This window comes from Chiloscyllium plagiosum, unplaced genomic scaffold, assembly GCF_037043375.1.
Source record: "Chiloscyllium plagiosum isolate Xiang-an unplaced genomic scaffold, Cpla_swu_hap1 HiC_scaffold_3, whole genome shotgun sequence".
Lineage (NCBI taxonomy): Eukaryota > Metazoa > Chordata > Chondrichthyes > Orectolobiformes > Hemiscylliidae > Chiloscyllium > Chiloscyllium plagiosum.
In genome coordinates this window covers 91902230-91921830 of record NW_028270141.1, presented here as the reverse complement: position 1 = coordinate 91921830, position 19601 = coordinate 91902230, and the positions used below count along the sequence as shown (strand labels likewise).

The window sequence follows — 19601 nt, the reverse complement described above, 5'->3', positions numbered from 1 at the left end:
GCAGGGTTGGAAGATGCTTTAAATAAGTCTTGGCAAGTACTCTGTTGCACCTTGTAAAAAGTACTTAGGTTGCCACTGTGCATCAGTGATGCATGACATAATTGTAACTATCCATTAATTTAAACATTTCAGTATGTGTCAAGCCACAGTATTTATATGGCTGAAAATGTGTTGCTGGAAAAGCGCAGCAGGTCAGGCAGCATCCAAGGAACAGGAGAATCGACGTTTCGGGCATAAGCCCTAAAGAAGGGTTTATGCCCGAAACGTCGATTCTCCTGTTCCTTGGATGCTGCCTGACCTGCTGCACTTTTCCAGCAACACATTTTCAGCTCTGATCTCCAGCATCTGCAGCCCTCACTTTCTCCTCCTATTTATATGGCTGGTCCAGCGTAGATTATGGTCAATGGTAACCCCAGGATGTTGATGGAGAGGAATTCAGAGAAATTCCATTAATTATCAAGAGGGGATAGTTACATTCTCTCTTGTTGTAAATGGTAATTGCCGGGCACTTCAGTGAAATAACTATAGTTGCCAATTATCAGCCCAAGCTTGAATATTTATCCAAGTGTTGATGCATGTGGACGTGGTTTGCTATGGTATAAAGATAATAGTGAAAGCTACTAAATGCAATATAAACATTAGCAAACATCTCCACATCTGACCTTGTATTGGAGGGAAGATCATTGATGAAGCAACTGAAAATGGTTGGGCCTAAGACACTACCCTTCCTGCAATTATTGCTTGGGTTTGAAATGATTGGCCTTCGAGAACCACACTACTTTTCTGTGTGCTAGATATTGCCCCAACCAGTGGAGAATTTCTTTGGTTCCCAGTGACTTCAATTTTCCAATCACAACATCCTTGGTACCAATCAGTCAAGTGCTACCTTGATGTCAAGGCAGTCATCATGACAGAAGAACTTAGCTCTTTTTATTCATCACTGCAACAAGGCTGGAATGAGCTTTGGAGCTGAGTGGACTTGGCAGGACCCAGACTGAGCATCAGTGAGTTGGTTGTGATGAGTAAGTACTGAGTGTCTAAACTGCTGAATACTTCAGGAAATGTTTTTATTGCTGCTTGATAGTGGTACTAATGCCACACCCTATCATTTTGTTGATGATTGAGAGTAGACTGATAAGTTAGTAATTGCTGGATTTGCCCTGTTTTCTGTTGATAGGATTTTCTGGACAAATTGTCCATATTTCCAGGTAGATGCCAGTGTAGTAGCTTTAGTAATATCACCAGTGTTGTTAGGGACCAGAGCCTTTGCACTACCTAGTGCTTTCAGCCTCCTCTTGACATCATGTTGAATTTACAAACTGGCTGAGAACTTGCATTTATGATAGTGGCAACCTCAGGTGGAGGCCAAGTTGGATCATTCACTGCTGGTTGGTTGTTCCAAATGCTTCAACCTCGTCTTTTGTACCTACATGTCAGGCTTCCTCATCATTGATGAAGGGGAATGTTTGTGGCCCCTCTTCCTAGGAAGGGAACTTGAAGGACGTGCAGTATTCCCATACACCTGCTGCCCTCGTCCTTCAAGGTAGTAGAGATCATACAAGCGTACAAAATTGGAGCAGAAGTAGATGATTTCTGGACTGACCCACAAAAGAAAACACCCTTTCGACATCCAATTTGCCGAGACTAATCTTGTGGAAATCTTGACTATGCATAACATCCTTATGTTTACCTTCACTTCCTGTCATAACAAAGGACAGCATCCCATTAGCCCTCTTAATTACTTGGTGTACCTGCATGTTAACTTTAAGTAACTCATTCACTTGAACACCTAGATTCTTCTGCAACTTGGAATTCTGCAGTCATTATCCATTTAATAATCTGCTTTCTTATTTGTCCTGTCAAACTTCAAATGTTTCCACATTATGCTCCATCTGCCAGATTTTTGCCCACTCACTCAAGGCTCTCTATGTATAGGTTCTCCTTGTGTACTCTTCAAAACAAACTTTCCTACTATGTTTGTATCATCTGCAAGTTTAGCTGGGATGCCCTCTCTTACAAAATATCAAACATTGGTATCATTATAAAAAGCTGAGTTCCCAGTACAGGTCCCTGTCAGACCCCACTCTTCACAGATGTGGATGGTACCCAAGTTAGAAGCTGCAGTGCACCTTGCAGATTGTAAACAATAGACCTCCATAATGATATAAAATGACTGACTTTTGTGAAATCAGCATTATTATTATTATAATGAGAGTTATACATTGTGAATGATTGCACTGCGTTAATTCCAAATGTGTGATATAATATTTTCATTTGGAATTTCTGTAGAGGGTCATAAGTAAGTATTGGCTTTGAAGTTTTATTACAAAATACATTCATCTCTGAGATCCAAAACACATAGCTAATACTGCAATTCACATTAATATGCTTTAGAAACATTGAAGGACATGCAACATTTAAGCTGTGACAGTTTTCTGGAAAAAGCTGTTCAGTCTAGCAAATAATCGTTATTTATAAAACTATTAAGATTATAACCCATAATTTCAATAAGATGCCTTTGAAAAGGTACTATTCATTTTATATTGTTTTATAATCTTGACAACCAGGATTAGAAGACTTAATGAAACTAGTGCAAGATTTTCTTGGCCGTTTTCCTCCTTCCCTAGCCTCCTGATGAAACTATTAGAATTCACTGCCAAGGGAAAGCATTAAGGTGATACTGGAATTATGGTCAGTGTCTAGAAGACTTCCATTTCAACCAACAGAACATCCTTGGACAATATACAATTCTGTAGCAAGGAAGATATAGCATCACTCTCAATGTTCATAAAATCAGAATTCATTTTTTGACTATCTTGAATGGAAAATCTGATAGAACGTGGGAGCTTGTATGAGGATTTAGACACTGAAGAATAAGATGATGCACTTGTACAGTTAAGAAAGCAGTAGATCAGACACATCAATGTTTGCTTTGACAAGCACTGTAAACAGGAAGAGTTTCATGATTCCAAAGCATTTAGTCAAGTTCTGGACACAGAAAACTTTACAATCATTTATTGTCCATCTTTAATTCCCCATGAGATGGTGGTGATGAGCTGCCTTCTTCAACTACTGTAGTCCTTGTGGTGTAAGTACACCTACAATGCTGTTAGAGAGGGATTTCCAGGATTTTGACTTAGTGAATTGTATCAGAACAGCAATACAGTTCTAAGTTAGGATGGAGTGCAACTTAGTGAGGAACATGTGGGTGGTGGTGGGGCTATTTAGCTCCTTGTTCTGCTGGACAGCAGAAATGTAAGGTGCTAAAGACAGAGGTGTTAGGCCTAGATCAGCAAAGGGGATGGGGGTTGTCAAATCCAGAGAGGTGGTCAGGTAGATGGGGAGGTGCTGTCTGGACTGCAGCAGGAAAGGGTGTTTGGGTCATAGAGGTCAGGGATGGGTTTCAATTCCAGAGCAAATGAAGTGGGTGTTGGGTCTGAAATGGAAAGGGAGCATCAGATCCAGAACAGGGGGGAAGGGATGTCTGATCAGGAGTAGGGATAAGAGTTTAGGGCTGGCAGTAAGAGGAGGGTCTGTCAGTGGAGAAAGGTGTTGTCAGGTCCTACTCAGAGAGTGATGGTGTCTGGTCTGGTGTCAAAGGTGGAGGGTGTGTTGTGTTAGTGCCGGTAGGGTGTAAAGGATCTGGCATGGTGTAGGTATCTAGTTGAGGGTGTGTGAGGTAATTTGAGGGTCAGTTTAATAGCTACGAAGTGTTAGACTAGGTATTTAATCGGTTAACTTTCCTATGTAATTCATTCCTTCGCTCCAGAACTACCTTCTAAATTATACAATTTAAAAGATATTTTCACAGAGTTAAGGAGATCCACAGCACGGAAACTGACCCTTTGGTCTGACTTGTCCATGCCAACCAGATATCTGATATAAATGTAGTCCCATATCCCTCTAAACCTTTCCTATCTATATACCCATCCAGATGCCTTTTAAACGTTGTAGGTTTAGAGTTAATTGCCCAGCAGAATCTTCAATATCCCAGTATGCTACTCCCATGCTTCAGAAAGGGTGAGCGGGTCATTAGAAAAACTGGGCTATTAATTAAAGGATGTCAAGAGAGATATGCTTAGGCTGCGAGAAGTTCAAGCGAAGAAAGATGAAGGATAAACAAAGGAAAATAGTATTGATTCGAATGAATTATTTGGGCAGTGATTAGATTTGAATTTGTGAATCAGTGAAAATGCAGCACATGAATTAGAAGTAATTCTTAGAACCTAGGTTTACAGGGGTGTGTTTCAAAAGAGATTCTGATGTTCATAACACTGTGACACTTGTATTTTTTTTTCCCAGGGCATTCATGGTTTAAGGAGGGTGCCAGGCAGATTTCTCTGAAAACTCACCTCCATGACATTACAACAAAGACAGGAACTTGGTTTCAGTCATGGTGAAACTAGACACTGGGACACTTCTCTTAGGAGAAATTGAAAAGTGAAAACGTATTTACAAGTACAGAAGTTTTTAAGAACACACATACAGCTAAGGAAAATCAGGTTTTCAGAATGTCTCATGGTGCCAGGGACCCGGATTCAATTCCCGCCTCTGTGTGGAGTTTGCACATTCTCCCCGTGTCTGCGTGTATTTCCTCTGGGTGCTCCGGTTTCCTCCCACAATCCAAAGATGTGCAGGTCAGGTGAATTGGCCATGCCAAATTGCCAAATAGGTGTGTTAGTTGGGGTAAATATAGGCTAGGGAATGGGTCTGGGAGGGTTACTCTTCAGAGTGTCGGTGTGGACTAGTTGGGCCAAAGGGCCTGTTTCCATATTGTAGGGAATCTAATCTAATCTAATCTAATCAAAATTGATGTTTAGCCAAATTGCAATTGAGGAATTTTGGATGTTGGGAGCTCACAACAAATCTTCTGAACAGCAAGGAACAATGCAAGGGTGACATCTTTAGGGAATGTTGAGAATAGCAATGGGAATGGAACTCTAGGTCATTTTTTTCATCTTTTCTAAATTAGATTGGTTAAGAAAGATTTTGTGGTCAAAAAGAGGAGGGATTCTTAGAATGCATGCATATTTGAATACAATACTTGCAAATAATCTGGTCCAGAATAATTGGAAAAATATCAGATCAAACAGTGCAAGACATTTAAATGTGAAATGGACAAAGTACAGATAAATCTTCGAGGAGAAAGTGAGGACTGCAGATGCTGGAGATCAGAGCTGAAAATGTGTTGCAGGAAAAGCGCAGCAGGTCAGGCAGCATCCAAGGAAGGTGGCAGCCTTATCAGTGGACCATTTCATCACTATGCTGGAATATCAACTTTATTTTTCTACTCATGACCTGGATGGTACAGAAAGAAAGCCACAAAAATAGTTCCAGGCACGAAGGATTTTAGCTACAAAGATAGATATGAGAAATTGTAATTGTTTTCCTTGGAGAATATTGAAAGGTAATTTGATAGAGATTTTCAAAATCATGACAGCTCTGGACAGAGTAAATAGGGAAAAAAGTTCTTATTGTAAAAGGATGAGAATAGGCGGGTGCAAGTTTAAGTTAATTGGTTAGATGAGGAAAAAAATTTATCATGTGACTCTTAATCCCTTGTGTGGGGATGGCAGTATTACGGAAGGAAATCTTGCAGGTTCATTAGAAAGGAAAATAGCAAAGGCTTTTATGAGTACAAAAGTAGGACAAAAACGGATGAGCTCATTTGGAACCACAAGGAAGCATACATGCTAAGAGAACAAAAGAACGGTTTAACAAATGTTTTGCACAAGACTTTACAAAGGAATGCAACAGTAGGATTGCTGGTGGGATGTTTTCATTTTTTATAATAATTATATTTGGTTACTCAAGCCAAACAATTTTTGGCAAAGCAAGAAATAATTTTCTTATCTCAGAGTGGAACAAATTATGTTAGAGTAATTAGGTATGAAAGGCACATTCTAAAATGATCAAATTAAAGTGACTGCATAAACTGAGGTGACTGTTGTGGATTCTGAGGTTCCTGTATTGGTGAATGACAAAGTGGGGCTACCCTGGACTCTCAAAGGAGCTAGGGAGTACTTGTATGCAAATGCTGATGAATTAAGTCCTTTGAGAACCCGATGAAGGGCTTTTGCCCGAAACGTCGATTCTGCTGCTCGTCGGATGCTGCCTGAATTGCTGTGTTCTTCCAGCACCACTGATCCAGTGTCAAGTCTATGGTACAACCAGTTACACTTCATAATATAAGCAAAGCAGGAAAACCATCCGGCAGATACCTTTCACTGTTATGATGCGATGCTCTATGCTAGTGATAACAGGCAACAACAGATAGCCAGTAAGCACATAGGCAGCAAGGTTTTCTAGAATTGCTTGAGGTCTTCCTTCAAAGCCATGGCAGTTTTAACTCAAAGTCAGCAGCCATCCATCAGTCATGCTGCAATGACTGGAATAGCACTGTGTCAGAGCACCAGCCCATATGAAGGCATACAGTTGGCAAGCATTAAGAAAAAGTTGCTTATTTGACCATGTGTTCTGTATAGAATGATTTTATCTATTAAATTTGAAATTTTATCTCATTTTGGCTTTTGTTTTTGCAAAACAGGATCTTGTCAATTGCAGGGAAGACAAACTATCTGATATGGTACCATTTAAACTTATGTCCCCAGAACATTAGTCTGGGGTTCTGGATTGCCAGTTCAGTGACATTCCCATTATATCTACTCCCAAGCTCTATCGTAATTTGTCTGACAGTACAGATTTCATTATATGCATACTGTGCAATATGCATGGGTTACACACCAGAGACATCAGGCATATCATCAGTAAATGCATAACAAATGTGGGATTTTATAATGTTATGTCTTAAGATGGCTTTTTTCAATTTTAAGTGAAATGGAATGAAATAAAATGGTGAGCTTCTCATAAACCTCTGCCTGGAGACAGGCCCATGTGATCTTGTTGCCATCTACAATAATGTCTGGGCCAAAAAAACAAATGAAAATCAAGAGGCAAGTTTCAGACCTTGAGAAAGGACGGTCAGTTGGTATGTGAACCCAAACAGCGACAAGAACAGGAGAGATATAACCTTTAACTACACTGAAAAGCAGAAGGACAGACTACTTCAATTTCAGTTAGCAACCAAGTAGGCTGTTTATGATAGGTGGTGCGCTAGTTGAAGAGACAGAACTTTTAGAAATTTAAGGACCAAGGATGGGTTTTGCTACTTGAATTTGTTTTAGGTATACTCTGGAGACTGTGTGGAATGAAGTTCAAAGGACAATGGAAAATTTATCCTGGCAGGAGATTGCAATTAACTGTGAAACTAGGAGGGGTTTAAAACGTAATTTTTAAGGCTACGTATGTGCTACGAGCATGATATAAAATTAAAATTCATCAAAGTATTTTAGGTGTGTTAGTTAATAGAGAAATACTTCTTTTAAAAAAAATTGTTAGTTGCTTGTTAACTTTTTTTGTCTATGTTAAATCTGGTTGGTTTGTGACAGTTTTAAATTATGTTGCAAGTCAGTAATTACTCTGTGTTACAATGTCAGCTCAAATGCAATGGAACAAGCAATTGTCACAGAATGAAGGCATTAAGATTACTGCCAGGACACCACCACATTTACTTGCTTGATTTACTGCCCCTCAAGATGTTGAGGGACTAGAATCTCTTTCGGTACCAATAATGAGACATGATGCTCAAAAGCCATGCACCAGTGAAAAGCCTGGAATCCTAACAAAGCATGTGTTCACTTCAGCTGCTTCTCTTTGACAAGAGCGATTGGCGAGAGGGTATCTGTTGCTCCTCTTACTCAACAGTGGATGGCAAACTGCAAGATGCTGCAAATATCTCCAGCTCCAGCTATTGCCATTGACAATGATATATTTTTCCTACTCTCAGATTTTGGGTTGTCGCAGATTTCAGTGACGAGTACTATAATCAAAGGAAATCAGCATGCAATTTCCTCCCGAGAGGGGTGAAGGAAAGAGAACTGCTTACAGAGTCCCTGGGCAGACCTCCTGCTGAGGCCCTTTCCTCATCTCCTACTTGCGTCCTACAGCTTCTCATGCTCTGCTTTTGACCTCTGTTCATTCTTACAGTCATGTTATATTCCAAGGAAAATGTCTATTAGTGCATCCGTGTCTAGTAGCAACTGGTTCATATAAAAACTTTGAAGTTAGCAACATTCCTCCTTCTAAACCTTGGAACTTTAAACAACTATAGAAAGTACCAAGCATTTGTAGAATTCATAACTCAACCGACAACTAGCCCATAAACAGTCAATGATATCTTGCATCTGCTGAAAGAGAGCTCAATTTGTGAGATTTAGACAGGGCATTAGCTGGAATGCTGAGCTCCAAAATGGTATGTTTGATGTTAAAACACTGTTGTATGCTACCTGCCCTGCACATCTCTGCTGGGTGTACATTGTGCACACACCAATACCCTCACAAATATGGCACCTGACATGATTCACCCACAAAATGCGCAGTGCTACCAACCACTTTTGATCCATACAATCAATAACAAAAACTATCATTCCCAATTTTACATGACTTGTTTTCTGTAGGCAGCAGTTGTCACAGTACTTTATATATATTGAATAGCCAATCTCAAGGAGAACTTAAATTATTTATAATAGATTGATGAAAATGCAGGCTTCCTGTGTGTAATCTTGACTAAATATATGCAATTGGATTTAGGTTTTGGACTACACATGGAAAATGGTGAAAATATCAAAACCACTGTAGTTGTCACCTGTAACCACTTCCATTCACATTACACATAGATCCTATAAGTTTGATGCTCTCACACAGCACCTATCCTGTGGTGAGGCACTTGAAGTGTCTGAAGATTAGGGCAAGTAAAGTAAGGGGCAGGGAGAAAGCATCCTGCTATTCCATTGGAAGCAAATGGTAGTGTTGGACCATAAAACATTTCTTCCTTGCCTTCTGTACTGACATCCAGAACCTAAAACAAAAAAAAGGGAATTACATTTATGTTTCACATATTTATAAACATACATATTTAATCCCAAATCTCTTTTGAAATGTTCTTCTTGAAATTAACCATCTTCACTTATTTATTATTTATTCAATCTAGACTTATTATTAAGTGCAATTTATTATGAATTTTCTAAAATCTAAACTTAACATATATCCATGTAATATTATTGAGTCAAGTTTGTATGGTACAGCTTCTACAACTAAGTAACCTACAGATTTACTTAATTATAGTTGAATTTCTTATTTAAACTAGTGAACATTTCTTAATTGATATGTATACTTAATGCATTCTGTAATATCTTGAAGAATAGACAAAGAAATTAATAATTTCCTTTCCTCATAGGTTAACTGGTACTCTTTTAAATAAAGCCTGAAGAAAGAGATAAACCAAGACACTCACCTGGATACATGCTAATGGCTCATTGGTCCAGATGGAGTATCCACCAACAAGATAAATTCTTCCATTGTGCACAGCTACACCAGATTCATTTTGGCCTTTTGTGAAAAAATGCAAGGCATTAATTAAATAGCTTACTCAAGTGATTATTTATAACTTTGTTTAAATATCTTGATGTTTAAGTTTCATTCAAAGATATTTTCCTGACCAATGAGTAAGATGCTGTACTAAAGTGAAGTTTCAGCCAATTATTTTTCAATAGACTATTTAGAATAGAGATGAATAGATTTCTGACTATTAAGGAAATGGGAATAGAGCATGAAAGTGGAGCTGAGATGAATGGTCAACTGCAATGAATAGCAGAATAGATTTGATGTGCTAAATAATCAACGTCAACTTCTATTCGCTGATGATCTTATTGGTTCTTAACACTTTCTTTAACTTTACTGCATCACCTCTGGGGTATCTCTTTTGTATTTACTGTCACATATAAAGTAATAAATTTGTTAACTTAATAGAACAGAGAACAAAAGATTCCATTGTTGCTTTGTAGCGAAACCATTACAGCTTCCCAGTCTAGTATATTACAGTGTGACTAGATTTCAAAAAAATTGGGTTTAACAAGGTTTGGGATATCCACATGTCATAGAGATTTCTATATAAATGCAAAACTTTTATTTTTAACCAGTCATTTGATATCTAACCCTGTAAAATTAGCATTGTTTAAAACAAATATCTGCTACATCGTTGTAGAAGAAGTCCTGATCTGTGTATAAATATCCTCCATTAAATCATCAGGAATTTAATGACGCAGCCATTCATTTTGTATCTAGACTTGTTTAGATAAACGCTACCAAACTACTACAATTTTGGGAAAACCACTCTTCCAAACTATTATCGAGATCTTTCTTAATCAACCTATTCAGTGATGTTGTGACATACTTCTAGAGCAGGTGAGACTTGAAACCAGGCCTCCTGCCTCAGAGGTAGGGTCATCACTGCTGCAGATACTTTGAACCACTCCATTCCATTGAGTTGCAACACACCTCTGGAGCAGGTGTGAGTCAGGCTCAGAGGTTCTGGCTCAGAGGAAGGGACAGTACAACTTTGCCACCAGAATCCTACAACCTTTTCATTTAGTCCATTAAATCCAATACCTTGACACCTGGAAGCCATTTAATATTTGAAGGTTCCAATCACTGTTACAAAAAGAAAATTAATCAATCATAAAATCAGCAATAGTTGAAATATTCCTTTTCTTTCAGCACTATATCCCAATATCCCCTTCAAAAAAAAAAGGAGAATTTTTCTGGTGGGCTTGGTTGACGTATTGAGTTTTTAAGAGGAATGCTAGGACTGATGCTGGTAGTTGATAGGGTAAGAAAGTCTAAATCTTTTTATACAGGGGGATATACAGGGGGATAGAAGAGATGAACAGAGGAGTGGATTTTAAAGTTTGTGGGGGTAGAAAGGAAGAGTGCATATCACCATGCTCCACAACTAGCTGCACCTTCTATCCGAACTGCTTCAGTACAGTTATAACATTGGCAGCCACTCAGTAATGTGGAAAATTGCCCTGTCTACGAAAAGCAAGAAAGATGCAATGTTGGCTAATTGCCAACCTATCAGGTGACTTTCAATCATCAGCAAAACTATGGAAAGTGCCATTGATAGAGCTACTACACAGAACTTGATCAACAATAAGGTGAGGTGAGAGTGATAGCCCTTGACATCAAGTCTGCGTTTGACAGAGCGTGGCATCAAGGAGCCTGAGCAAAGCAGGAGTCAATAGAAATTGGGGTAAAATTCTACATTGGTTAGAGTCACACCTGCAAAACCAGGAAATAGTTATGTTTGTGGTTGTTTGAGGTCAGTCATCTTAACTACAGGACATCTCTGCAAGAGTTCCTCAGGGCAGTGTCCAACCATCTTCAGCAGGTCCATTAATATCCTACCCTCCATCATAAGGTCAAAATGGGGGTGTTCACCAATGACTGTCTAAATGTTCAACATCATTCGTGACTCCTCAGATATTGAAGTAGTCTATGTCCAAATGCAACAAGACCAGAACAACATCCAGGCTAGGACTGATAAGTGGCAAATAACATTTGAGCCACACAAATGTCAGGTCATGACCATCACCAATCAGAGACAATCTAACTATCGCATCTTGACATTCAATGATATTACCATCATTGAATCCACCACTATCAATATCCTAGGAGTTATCATTGACCAGAAAATGGATTCATTATACAAATACAGTGGCTACAACAGTGCATCAGAGGCTAGAAATACTGACGATCAGTAGCAGCAGTGTGTACCATCTACAAGATGCACTGCAGGAGTTTGCCAAAGCTGGTTCGACAGCACCTTCCAAACCCTAGAAGGACATAGGCAGCAAATATATGGAAACACCACCACTTGTCAGTTCCAATTCAAGTCACTCACCATCCTGACTTGGAAATATATTGACATTCCTTCACATTCACTGGGTCAAAATCCTGGAAATTCCTTTCTAGTGGCATTGTCGGTCAGCCTATAGCACATGGGCCTGCAGTGCTTCAAGAAGAATTCCACCACAAGGGACAGGCAATAAATCCTGGCCCAGCCAGCAATGCCCATTTCCCATGAGTAAAGAAAACAAAAGCTCACCTTCACTAATTTTGGATGCCACTTGGCTTTTCAGCTTTTAATCTGATTATAGGCTTGGTCTGAACATGGACAAAAGCGGAAGTGAGGGTGACTGCCCTTGACGTCAAGGCAGCATTTCAGTGTGTGACAGCTAGGAGTCATAGAATTCCTACGGTGTGGAAACAGGCCCTTCAGCCCAACCAATCCACACCAACCCTCTGAAGAGTAACCCATCTTCCTACTCTATTACTCTACATTTACAGCTGACTAATGCACCTGACCTACACATTCCTGAACACTATGGGCAATTTAGTGTGGCCAGTTCACTTAACCTGCACATCTTTGGATTGAGGGAGGAAACCGGAGCATCCAGAGGGAACCCACGCAGACACAGGCAGTATGGGCAAACTCCACACAAATAGTCACCTGAGGCTAGAATCGAACCTTGGTCCCTGGTGCTGGGAGGCAGCAGTGCAAACCACAGAGCCGTGTCCTTGCAAAACTAAAATCAATGAAAATTTGGGGTGGTACAGCAGGCGAATTTCTCTCCTAATTCGGTAGTGTCATGCCAATCATAAAGGAATTTGGTTGTGGTCATTGGAAGTCAATTACCTAAATTCTGGGACATCACCAAAAATGATCATCCCTCCAACATACCACCAGAGGTGCAGATGTGTGCTGATGATTGCACAATATTCAGCACCATCAGCAGTGACTCAGATACTGAAACAGTCCATGTCCAATGCAACAAACCATGTATAATATGCAGATTTGGGCTGTTAGCTGGCAAGTGATGTTTGCAACATACAAACACCGGGAAATAAACATCTCCAAAAACAGAGAATCAATGAAACTCCAACAACACTTGAAGCTTGACACCATCCAGGAAAAATAAACTAATCCCTTCAACATTCATTCTCTCCACCATTGATGCCCACGAATTTCAATGTGTACCATCTGCATTTTGACAACTCAACATTCCTTCAACAGTACACTCTAAACCCTCCTAGAAGGACAAAGGTAATAGATACATGAAATACCAGCTGAAAGTACCCCCCCAAGACACACATCATCCTGAATTGGAACTACATTGTTGTCCCTTTACGACCGCTGGGTCGAAATGCTGACACTTCCTTCCCAGCACCACTTTGGGTGTATGTTTACCTCAAGGACTGCAGTGGTCCAAGAGAACAGCTCACCACTATCTTTGAGGACAATTAGGAATGGCCAATAAGTGTTGGCCTAGCCAGCAATACCCTCATCTTGTGAATGTTTCTTAACAAAGCTATCTTCTCTCCATTTTAAAGAAATATTTTCAAGTTTTGTGTAAGGATTTGTAACATTCCTACAACTACATCAAATATTTTGTTTTCCATTCTTTCTGTCCAAGTAAACACTATTACTTCTGTTGTTTCTTGGTAGAGGCAGGTTGCGTTTTAAAAACGCTGTTGATTTGACCACTTATTTCATTACTTGTTAGACTGCACAGCTGACCTCATTCTCTATCTAAAACTTGTTCCGAAAAGTGAGCTGACTATTTATTGGGTCCAATCATTGCCAGGATCTTCTGTACCATGGGACCATGAGCAAACGAGCACTGCATTATTGGAAAAACCTACTGCAGCTTGAACAGGAGGTCCACTGAGTTTACAGAAGTAAAATTAGTAAATCCATAACCTACAGTAAAATACTTCTGTACACTTGAATATTAAAACTGATTAAACTGGGATACTTTGACTGCATTCTGCAGTTCCTGTGGCAGAGGTGTGTTTTACAAATCAAGTATTTCAGGCAGTGCAATAATGTTGATTACAGCTGGAAGAAAAATGTAAAGGGATTTGAATAAAAGTACAATTCTCAGAAATTTGTTCAATTCATTAATATTATTTAATATGAGAAACTCCTATGTTCTCCAACACGCAAGTACTGATGAACTTTATTTTCCTAAGGCTACTCCCAATTCACTGCAATTCATGCTGTGGCATATAGGAATTTTTTTTTTCCTCAACAAATTGTGCTGTCAGTTCACCACTGGCAAACAGAACGACCTTACCCATGATGCACATGGACAACACTTGTCACTATCAAGAATTGCAATCAACGTATCAAAATACTGGTACAAATAAATCAGCATAAAATCATTACAGGAGTGATAATATAAATTTGTAGTTAATGAGTTATATTTAATTTCTCCAGCATACTTGACAAGAAACTTGATCAAACTTAGTTAATGGAGAATTCTCAAAAAGGAAACCTAAAAACACCTACCTGTGAGTAGATTGAAATGGCAACGTACCCACTGGTCAGTGTCTATGTTGTAACAGTCAATTTGACGAACTAAAATCCGATCATTGTTGTAGTCCAAATCATTTCCTCCAAGAACATAAAGTTTTCTCTTGACAGCTGCCATAACATGATATACCCGCCTCTGTAACATTGGACTGCGGCTGATCCATTTATTCTGAGAGTCAGGAAGATATTAAAAATTACACAGAGTTCAGTGTAAGTTATTTTTAGTCACTTGCAGACCACTCCGCGCAATTGCTCTCCAGATGACAGGACATTTGAGAAGCCCGAACTACTACCATAGGCACATGGTAGGCCCTGTTCTTGTCAAAATGAGGCGTTTTTGAGTTCCAGTCTGATGAGCTATTGGCAGCTGGTGAGCTGCTAAATGGACATTCTGCTGTAGCACTGCAATTGAGAAATCAGGCAGGGTCAATGCTAGCATGATGACTTGGGAAGGAATAACCTAAAAGGAGGCATAGAGTGGCAGGCAGAATGCTGAAGCTCATGTGTGAACTGAGGAGAAGCTGCCAGATAAAAAAAAAGTTCAAAGAACCAGCCACTGGAACATGTTTTCAACACTGCTTGTACAAAAAGTGCTGGAAACGCACAGCTGGTCAGGCAGCATCTGAGGAGCAGGATAGTCGATGGTTCGGGCATAAGCTCTTCATCGGGAATGATTGTACAACAGTGTCATGTTTATTGATGGGGCAGCACAGTTGCATAGTGGTTAGCACTGCTACCTCACAGCGCCAGGGACCTGGGTTCGATTCAAGCATTGGGCGACTGTCTGTGTGGAGTTTGCACATTCTCCCTGTGTCTGTGTGGGTTTTCTCTGGTTTCGTCCCACAGTCCAAGATGTGCAGATCAGGTGAATTGGCCAGGCTAAATTGCCCATTATGCTAGATGCATTAATCAGGAGTAAAGATAGGCTATGGGAATGGGTCTGGGTGGGTTACTCTTCGGAGTGTCGGTATGGACTTGTTGGGCCAAAGGGCCTGTTTCCATACTGTAGAGATTCTAATCTATCTTTAGAAATCTTTAATTGAAATCTGCAGTAAATGTAGGAAAGAGGCTAAAACCTATAATACAAATGTGTCCTCATTGGTTCATTTCTAAATGGCATATTCAAAGTCACCATGTATATCTTGCAGGCTCCCTCTGATTTTCCCTTCCTCCATAATCTGTAAGTACAGAGAATTGACTGTAAAGAGATTCAGAACTGGATACTAAAACATTCTTCACCTCTACAAATTATTGCTGAAAAGTGTGCAGTATAGCCTTCAGAAACCTTTTCCAAATATTCAACTATTTCATTTATTCATTTATTTCATTTTCATTTACTCGAACCAATGCAGCTCTAACAGCAATCTAACTTTAATAAAAACCAAAAGAACAAGGCTTCCTGGCCATGTCTGTGTTTTGTAGGGGCTAACCTATCGGGAGCTGCATTTGTTTCCTGGTCATGTCTGTTTTGTAGGGGCTAAACCTATCAGGAGCTGTTTTTGTTTCCTATTGCTTGCACAGCCCTCAGGCCCTCATATCCAATCATAGAGACATCCTGGGCTTAATCTTAATGCCCGATACTGCATTGTGGGGCTCCACTTGCAAGCTGATTAGAGCAAATTAATTAAATAAATGATTAATAATAAGACTCAAACTGGGTCAGATTGTGTGCAAATATGTTTTAATAACTCACTGACTCATTACTGAAAACATCATGGTCTTGAAATTCAGTAGTGCCCAAAACTGAACATGCTGGGAACAGACTGCTGCTTGTTATATATGTCTATTTCATATTATCTCTGGCAGCACATCAAATTAGCCCAAAGACCTTATCATAATGTATCAAATGCTTGAGTATGTGCACCCAAGCCAGATATAGGGCATGCATGACATGAAAGAGTATGCATTGAATGGTAAGATGCTGGGAAGTACACAGGATCAGACAGACCGTGGTGTGCATGTTCATACATCCTTGAAAGCAGGTAGATAAGATGTTAAGAGCATATATGAGATACTTATCTTTATTAGTTGAGACATCAAATACAAGAGCAAGGAGAGGGTAGACAATGGCCTGTTGATATTATCAATAGGCTATTAATTCGGAGATCCAGCTAATGTTCTAAGGACGAGGATTCAAATCCAGCTATGGCGCATAGTAGAATTTGCATCAATAACAAATTCAATAACAGATCTGGAATTAATGGGCTAACGATGACCATGAAACCATTGCAATTGCCAGGGGAAAAAACATCGTGTTCATTAATGCCCTTTAGGGAAGGAAATCGGTCATCCTTACCCAGCCTGGCCTATATGTGACTCCAGACCTAAAGGCATGTGGGCTGATTCTTAAGTGCCCACTGGCAATTAGGAATGAACATTAAATGCTCACCTTGCCAGTGATGCCCACATCTCATGAATGAATTTTAAAAAAAGGTAGAGCTGTATAAACTTTGGTTAGGCCACAGCAGGAGTAGTGTGTATAGTTCTGGTCACTGCACTATCAGATGGATGTGATTGCAGTGGAGAAGGTGCAGAGGAGATTCACCAGGAAGTTGCCTGGGCAGGAGTACTCCTGCTATGAAGAGAGGGGTTGGGGTTGCTTTCCTTAGAGCACAGAAGGCTGAGGGGAAATTTGATTGTTATGCACAATTTTAAAAGGGGCATACATAGATTATCTGGAGAGAAAATGCTCCCTTAGTACAGGGGTCAATAACCAGGGGCTTAGTCAGGATTTGAGAAAAATGTTTTTCACCTAGGTGGTGGTAGGTATCTGGAGCTCACTGCCTAAAAGGGTGGTTGAGGCAAAGGATTCCTCCAAGAACTTTAAATATAAAGTTGAGCACTTGAAATACCATAGCATTTAAAACTACAAGCCAAATGCTGGAAATTGGGATTACAATATATAGGTGCTTGATGACTAGCATGAAAACAATGGCGTGAAGGGTCTCTTTCCATTCTGTAAAAAACCGAGACTCTAAAAGGCAGCCTTTCTTAAAACACAGATGCAGCAAAGCACACCCACTAAGGTTTTCAGTGATTCGTTGGGGGGGGGGGCACAGTCCAGGCAGTGAACAGAAGAGTGAGATCCTAATCCAACGGAGGAGAAAACTGTCCTTAAACAAATTGCACCAATGGGAAGAAATCATGAAGGAGATTAATTCCAAAAAATAGCTGGAATATAGAAAGAAACTCAATCACCTCAGCAAAGTTGTCAAGTTTTAAATACCATTCTTACACTCTGTACATGTCACCAACGCTGCAGGCCCGGTTCCCTATGTCCTCTGACAATCATTGCAACATCTCTTCACTATATGTCATTTTCTCCAAATCGCAAACTGTAACACAATTATAACCCCATGCTTCACATTCACCTCATCAAACACTCTGCATACTAGTCATTCAACCACAATAGACACATTCACAATACAGTAATCCCCCCTGTACCCATGGGGATACGTTCCCAACACCTACCGCGAAAGCCTGAAATCACAGGTAGGTGCAAACCCATTCATTTAAATGGGAAATTTACCTTCCCATCAGCCCTCTTGTCCCTGGTTCAGGATAGTTCCCTGTAATATGTTCGCGCCGCAGTTAACTGAAACAGCAGAAACTGGACTGCAAGTACAGTTTTGGTGATGAGTGGTGGGGGGGGTTCACCCTGTATGTCATTAACATTCTTCCATCTTTTTCTTCTGCAGAATGAGACTAGGCATTTTCACTCAGAAGATAATCACCAGATGTTCAGTTTACTGACACACACTATCCCTCCTTAGAGAAAATGTGCTGATGATCATCGGAAGGGGCTGAGTTATGGTTTCAATGACTAGCATCATGTGAGGAGGCATTATACATTATTCATTAGTCTAACTCGTTATTATTCTCACTCCTAGATTATCCAATACATCATTCAACAAAGATTACAGATACTCCAATTTCTATGAGCATTTCTATTCTGTTCTCTTCCATCTTACGTGTTGATTCTCCTCTTCTTCCTCCTTCAGGGGCAGTTCATCCAGCCAAACTGGACTGCAATTTAACTGTTTTGAAAGCAACCATTATTAGAGCCATAAAGTCATAAAGGACAAAAACAGAAACTTCCGCGCACCAAGTCTGTGCTGACTATGTTTCCCAAACTAAACTAGTTCCATTTGTCTATATTTGGCCCATATCCTACTAAAAGGTTTAAACCTTTCTAATTCATGGAGTTCTAGTCCAGGATTTTCTAAAGGTAAACTTGCAGGTTGAGTCAGTGGTTAGGAAGGAAAATGCAGTGTTGACATTTATTTTGAGAGGACTTGAATATAAAAGCAGGGATGTACTTCTGAGTCTCTATAAGGCCCCATACCTCAGGATGTACTGGCCCTGGAGTGTGTTCAGACGAGGTCCTTGAGAATGGTCCCAGAAATGAACAGCTTAGCATATGAGGTACATTTGAGGACTCTGGATTTATACTCGATGGCATTTAGAAGGATGAAGGGGATCTAATTGAAACATACAGAATACTGAATGACCTGACAGAGTAAATGTTGGAAAAATGTTTCCATTCATAGGAGAGGCGTGGACGAGAAGGCACAGCCTTAGAGTAAAGGGAAGACCTTTTACAACAGAGAGGAGGAGAAACTTCTTCAACCAGAGAGTGGTGAATCTATGGAATTCATTGCCACAGAAGACTGTGGAGGCCAGGTCATTGAGTATATTTAAGATTGAGGTAGATAGTTCTTAAGTATCGAGGGGATCAAGAATTCCAGGGAGAAAGCAGGAGAATAGGGTTGACAAATGTATCAGAGCTGAAAATGTGTTGCTGGAAAAGCACAGCAGGTCAGGCAGCACCCAAGGAGCAGGAGAATCGACGTTTCGGGCATGAGCCCTTTTTCAGGAACCTGTTTCTGAAGAAAGTTTCCTGAAGAAGGGCTCATGTCCGAAACGTCGATTCTCCTGCTCCTTGGATGCTGCCTGACCTGCTGCGCTTTTCCAGCAACACATTTTCAGCTCTGATCTCCAGCATCTGCAATCCTCACTTTCTCCTTGACAAATGTATCAGCCATGATTGAATGGCAGAGCAGACTCGATGGGCTGAATGGTCTAGTTTCTGCTCCTTTGTCTTATGGTCTTCATGTATCTGTCTAAATGTCTTTTAAATGTTGTAACTGTACCTGCATCTACCAATTCCTCTGGCAGTTCATTCAACATAAGAACAACCCTCTATGACAAAATTTTGTCCCTCAGGCCTCTTTCTTCTCTCACCTTAAAATATGCCCCCTAGTTTTGAACTCCCCCACTCTTAGCAAAAGACCTTTGCTATTCATCTTATCTAAGCCCCTCATGA

General features: G+C 40.0%; 1 protein-coding gene across 3 annotated transcripts in view; it reads right to left on the bottom strand.

Moving 5' to 3' along the window:
• Nucleotides 1-336: 336 nt before the first annotated feature.
• The window catches only part of klhl32 (kelch-like family member 32), a 312283-nt gene continuing 293018 nt past the window's right edge, over nucleotides 337-19601 (bottom strand). For all 3 annotated transcript variants that reach the window (XM_043685379.2, XM_043685376.2, XM_087981519.1), the window contains 3 exons: nucleotides 14252-14444; nucleotides 9353-9447; nucleotides 337-8917 (listed from right to left, as the gene is read on the bottom strand). In XM_043685379.2, coding sequence (XP_043541314.1) covers nucleotides 8756-8917; nucleotides 9353-9447; nucleotides 14252-14444 — 450 coding nt within the window. In that variant the 3' untranslated portion in view covers nucleotides 337-8755. The remainder of the gene's footprint in view (nucleotides 8918-9352; nucleotides 9448-14251; nucleotides 14445-19601) is intronic.